Genomic DNA, 6,399 nt, shown 5'->3' with positions numbered 1-6,399 from the left:
CACAGGTGTGTAGACGTACGCATACATACATACATACATACATACATATGCATTAACCTATTGGCACACATGAACAGATAAAAAGTGTTGCCTTGTGGCCTTGTGATACACTTGATAAGATCCGAGGTCAATATAGTTAAACGTCAGCAATTTGTCCGCCAACCAAACTCAAAAATGTCTGCTTTGCCAGCTTTCGCCGTATTTTGTATGTATTTTGTGCAGCAAGTGACTCTTCAGACACCTAAGGTATCCATCAGTGTTGATGTAGGTAAGGTGATCCAGGACATTGACGAAGATGTGTTCATGGGTGTTACGTTGGACTGCTACCTGATGCAAGATAACTGGGAGGGATTTGACTTCAGGTATAGTTCACAGTTACCTAGAGTCTGTATAGCAGTCTGCAACTCTACAACATACCCATACAACGAATGTCTTCGAACAATGACATTCACTTAGGTTTTACTTTCAAGTTAATTCCTTGTTTCCTATTATTCTGTCTTTAAATTGCCTTTAGCAGATATCTGAAGTCATCTCTAGGGCGATAAATGTACAGAATTTCAACTTCAGGTTGGTGTCCACGTTCCACTACTCACTGATTGTGGAACAGGAGGTAAGAAGACTTGAACACAACTAGAATTACAGTAGTAGTCTCTTCACATCTCTTGTCGATTTTCAGTATTGTCACTGTGACGGATGGACAGACATGGCCGTAGGTGTTAAGGCATCTACAGATTGAATGAAAATTGGATTGATTACAGGAAGTATCCAATTCTGTGACTTCAACCATTGGAGACTCTTATAACCGACCACACATCCTTTCGACTGCTCCATCTTTTAGATATGCTGAGATATTGCTATACATGGAGGTACATGAGCTGACTGTTTCAGTCATGATGAAATATTGAGGAGGAGGTGTTTATTCCATAGGTCGTCCGGTTTTGGGTGGCAAGTTGTCTACAGCGCATTCACCACGTTGTTAAAGTGGATGGTGGCCACATCGCATATTGCGTGGTGATCATTTTAAGGTTTTTTTAAGGTTTGGATATCCAGGACCTCGTGATGCCATGGCGGCGATGGTCAACATCCCATATTGAGTTGTGATCGTTTCAGGGGTCTTCATCCAGGATATCGCTACACCAAGTTGGAGATAATACCAGACTTTGTGTTAGCAGATCACTCTTTTACTTGATGTCCTAATACACTAGAGTACGACTGAGTAATCCTCAACAACATTTCAAATGATAGTAACACTGCTACCAATATTACATATGTATTCATCTGGTAAATGTTTAGTTATAGATTTGACTACAGCATGCCGACTTACAGACATTGGACATAGCATTGACTTTAATTGTGTCCATTGAAAGCATGCACCTCGTCTTGATTGTCCAGCAACTGCCTAATCATGAGATTCTTACTCCAGAAACGGACGTATGTTGAATCTTGCCAAGGGAATTGCTCCGTCATTTTTGCGCATTGGGGGTACGGCATGCGACTCGCTTACCTTTGACCCCAACAGACTCGGAAAGAAAGATGTTTCCAAATTGGTTCGCCCACCTTTCACAACAAACTTTACCATGACAGGTAAAACCAGTCTACTGCAAGGATGACGTAAGAATTACGTCCAGTACGTAAGAGGACATCCCTGAATCTCATTCTTATGACTGCGTACCATTGTTCATGTATTTAGCTCAAGAAAAGTTCCGTTTTTTTGCACCAGTGAATATTTCTGACTTCTTTCCAAAGCGGAAGACTGGGACAATTTCAACATGTTTGTGAAGGAGGTGGGATGGAAGATGATCTTTGGCATCAACGCCAAGAAACGAAGTGGAGCGGAGTGGGATCCTATGAACGCCCTTGTCTTGCTGCAGTACACAGCGAACAAAGGATATCCTATGTATGGATTTGAGCTTGGAAACGGTAAATGTTCAAAAACTCACTGAACTGTGAATGTCAGACGTCTGTGCCATTATTGGATTCTTCCCCATGCATCACGATGAAGACATAAATATTGCCTTCACACGTGTCCCTTGTCCTCAGCTTATAATGCACTCTACTCATTCAAAGTTCACATTCATATTTCAAATAGTCTGGACAGATTTAAGACATGCCGTTTCTCACAGCACAGCCTTACGAGAGGACTGAACAGTTCGCTCTGGCCCTATCAATGGTTCAGTTGGTCACAAATGTACCTTTCAACATAAACACGTCGAGGTCGACAAAGAAGATGACGTAGAAACATTTTACGTTTAAACATTTGCACACTAGAAGATACGAAGGCTATAGTAGCCATTAATACTACCCTACATATTTAAACAAAATGGGAATCCAGCATTTGATTTGTAATTTAACATGCACTATATTGTTGACGGTGATAGATGTGTGAGTTGTGTGTGTACACAGAGCCTGACATTTTCCCGAAGAAAGTGTCTCCGCAGCAGCTGGGCGAGGACTTCGTTACTCTACAGAACGTGTTGAAGTCTCTGCCTTTTGAGAAGTCATTGATCATCGGCCCAGATACTACCGGTGTCGGGCAGTACGTGGACGAGTAAGTGTGTGTTGTCTGCACGGCGTTCTTCAAATAAAGAACTATGTTAAATGTGTTGTAGATATATGAGGCAAATGTACAGCGCTTTCGTGTTCTAATCTCAACTGGTTTCAAATGTTGGTTGTGGTCGACAATGTTGCATGGTCTATTGGTAATACGCAGGATCCTGGTCGAAAAATATATCTCAAAAGTGAATACAATTTTTATCGTTTATGCTTTATGCGTTGTAGATTAGTTTTGTTTCGCTCTGTTGCAGTTTCTTGAAAGGAGATGGTGGGGGTGTTGTAAACGCAGCTACAGTCCACCAGTAAGTTGTCTAATACTCAAATCTAATAATAATTATTAAAATTATCTGTACAACTTTCATATGTCATTTCAAAACCTTCGAATGATACTACTGCACCCACATCTATTATTTGTATTTTATCTATTTGCTTCTGTTTTTTTTTCTCAACAACAGCTACTACTTTGATGGTAGACATTCCGTGCTGAGCATGTTTTTGGACCCAAACATTATGGACAGCCTCAAGGCCAAGATTGAATCTTTTCTTGCTATGGGAAAAGCCGATATCCCAGGGAAACCAGTGTGGCTGGGCGAGACGTCATCGGCTTACAACACAGGAACTCCAGGGATATCGGACACATACGTCGCAGGATTTTTGTGTGTACATACGACATATGACCATAACTAGATACCATAGTATTCACGTACGATGACACACGAGAATCAGTAGTCGATGATGACAAGATTATTTTTACAACATGAAAAAGATGTCGACGTTTGAAGATCAGGGTATAAATTGATCTTCAGTAACCTGTGCTGTCTGCAAGAGGCGACAATCGCGATCGGGTGCTCAGGCTCGCTGACTTGGTTGACACATGTCATCATATCCCAGTTGCGGAAATCGATGTTCATGCTGTTGATCACTGGATTGTCTTGTCCAGACTCGATTATTGACTGACCGCCGTCATGTAGCTTGAATATTACTGTGGGTAGCATAAAATTAAACTCATTCACTTACTTGCTGAAAATTGTTTCAGTAGTATGGTGCCAACGAAGACAACAGACCGGACGCCACTGTCTCATGTACTTATCTACTTCAGGTGGATGGACAAGCTGGGTCTCAGTGCCAAGATGGGAGTGAAAGCTGTTCTCCGCCAGGATTTCTATGGAGGAAACTATAGTTTGATACAACAAAACACCTTCTACCCCAACCCTGTAAGTAGGGAATTATCCTTATCTCGGAAAGCAAGAATCCCCGTCTTCATCAAGGCTGATACCAGTACATTGTATATCCATAGGGGTAGAGCTGCTAACATTGACTGAAGACATTGTCTCTTCCAGGACTACTGGCTGACTGTGCTGTACAAAAGACTGGTTGGAAGTCACGTGTTCAACCTTACAACTACGGTCGATAAGTCTGTCAGGGTTTATGCCCACTGTGCCAAGCGAACAAGGTGAGCACTTCACTCTGTAGTAGCGTTTCAGTTCACAGCGAATACTCCCCAGAATGAAAATGGGTCCATATCACAAGTCCCGTAGGCGTGTATATGCACAGAAACAATAATTAAGCACCGTCTACATTTTCTAACATTTCTTTTATGGATTTTGAATCAGGTCGAGCTTGATTAACGTTCGTCTTTCCTTCCAATTCAAACCATTGAAGTGGGGTAGCCCTGTGGTTAAAGCGTTTGCTCGTCAAGCCGAAAGTCCAGGTTCGATTCCCCACATGGGTAAAATATGTGAAGCCCATTACTGGTGTTCCCTGCCGTGCTGTTGCTGGAATATTGCTAAAAGCTGTATAAACCACACACACTCACTACAGGTTCCTGATGCTGAAAGTCATTGTGTTTTTTATGAATAAAAGTTGAACTATAAATGGATGTTGCAAGGATGTTGCGATTAAAGTCTACGGCCTACGTAATGCAGAATATTATTCAATCAAATATCGTTTCTTTAAATTTGTCGTCATTCAAAGTGCATTTATGGAGACATTTCATATATAATGTAATGAATATTCGCATTACAATCGTTATTTAAGAAATACAGTTCGTTCTACCACCATGTACAGTGTAAGAGAGCACACTTTCGCCCTGAACTACTATAGTTAAAGCGAGCGTCCTCGTGCTTTAACTATAATAGTTCAGGGCGAAAGTGTGCTTTATTACACTATACATGGTGGTAGAACGAATAGTATTTCTTTTCTAAGATGTCGTATTCAATAACTTCTAAGCCTAATTTCGATTAATCTATGGCAGAAAACAAACGACGGTGTCTTTGACCTAAATTAAGAATCCTCGCACAGGGCTAACTGACGCGCTGTTCTTTTGACGTGCCAGCCCCTACGTTAAGACAAACGTTACTAGAAAAACAAATAATGAACAGTTTGATGATGGTTTATGTTCGGGTTAAATATCTTGTCTAGATCATTTTAATTACATCCGTGATTCTCTTAAACCATACAAGACAATATGACCGTCTCATTTCTACTACCAACGAAAGTTTAGATTAGTACATTCAGAGGAAGCTGACAAGTCAAGCGACATTCCACGATTGCATTGTGGGAATGTAAACATTGCCAACATTACCGTGTCTCTGTAAGATTTTGAGTCGAACTATGAGACATTTTATCCGTCGAAAAACATAAACGTAATGTTTCCATAGTGATGTTGGCTGTGTGGTGCAACTGCAAACCATGAAACGGGATGCGACGAAGCAGTTTACTGTGGGAAGCTGTACGAGGCGATGGCAACTGACATCCATCGTGACGTCGGTTACATTGTGACGTAATGCAAAAAAATTCGATTACGAGGGGGCAGACTGGAATGGCGTAGCGACGTCAACCCACTGTGGCGTAATGCAAAAAGTGCACATTATCGTCTGATAAAGTATTGTCGGCGCCTTTGATCTTTCGCCGAAGCATCTTAGATATATAAAATATTTTGGATATGTAATGGCAGCACAAGCACTAAGTTATCAAATCTCACTCTATCTTCAGCGTGTACAAATATGGCGCAGGCAGTGTCGTCGTCTACGCCATGAATCTTCACGAGTCTGACATCACACTGACATTACCCCAGTTTGCCGGACAGTCCCGAGATGTTTACTGGCTTACCGCACCCAACAACAATCTCACAGCCACGTAGGTCTTATCATGAACCATGTTTACTGGCTTACCGCACCCAACAACAATCTCACAGCCACGTAGGTCTTATCATGAACCATGTTTACTGGCTTACCGCACCCAACAACAATCTCACAGCCACGTAGGTCTTATCATGAACCATGTTTACTGGCTTACCGCACCCAACAACAATCTCACAGCCACGTAGGTCTTATCATGAACCATGTTTACGTTGCTACACTACTAAGTAATATACAGAAAACTGCGAAAGGCATCCCTGTGCTCTTTTTGAACAAAAACTAGCCACAGCAATATTCTCTTTTATCTTGGTAAAGTAACTTGATAGCTTCCAGCACGCCTAAACAGGTATATGTAAAGCTACCTTGAAAAATGAAAAGAGAGTAACACAATATTCTGTTGTTAATAGTAGCGTGAACCTAAATGGAGCGCCCATCAACCTGGTCAACGACGTTCTGCCTCCATTGACTCCAAGCAAGCTGACTTCAGATATCACGGTGCCACCAACATCATTCGGCTTCCTGGTATTCCCACAAGCTGAAGTTGCATCGTGCAAATAGTTAAACATGACCTTGACGCTGACCCCCACATACCATGTGACGTGGTGTTCATAATCAGTTTTAAATATATTTTATGATGTATAATTCATTCAACTGCATGATTCTGTAATTCAATAAAGAAAGACTATACCCTTTTGTCCGTTTCATT

The 6,399-nt window shown here is 41.4% G+C and overlaps 1 protein-coding gene across 1 annotated transcript; it reads left to right on the top strand.

Annotated features, from left to right (window-relative positions):
- Positions 1-174: 174 nt before the first annotated feature.
- On the top strand, positions 175-6,251 carry LOC137267724 (hyaluronoglucuronidase-like). The gene is made up of 10 exons (XM_067802181.1): positions 175-362; positions 1,424-1,584; positions 1,747-1,920; positions 2,404-2,548; positions 2,805-2,855; positions 3,009-3,209; positions 3,653-3,767; positions 3,894-4,006; positions 5,548-5,691; positions 6,101-6,251. Exons 1-10 carry the CDS (start codon positions 175-177, stop codon positions 6,249-6,251), a joined length of 1,443 nt encoding a protein of 480 aa, XP_067658282.1.
- Positions 6,252-6,399: the final 148 nt, after the last annotated feature.

The sequence above is a fragment of the Haliotis asinina genome, chromosome 16, assembly GCF_037392515.1.
Source record: "Haliotis asinina isolate JCU_RB_2024 chromosome 16, JCU_Hal_asi_v2, whole genome shotgun sequence".
NCBI classification, from domain to species: Eukaryota; Metazoa; Mollusca; class Gastropoda; order Lepetellida; family Haliotidae; genus Haliotis; species Haliotis asinina.
The sequence above is the reverse complement of the archived record's forward strand: the minus strand, read 5'-3'. Positions and strand labels throughout refer to the sequence as shown.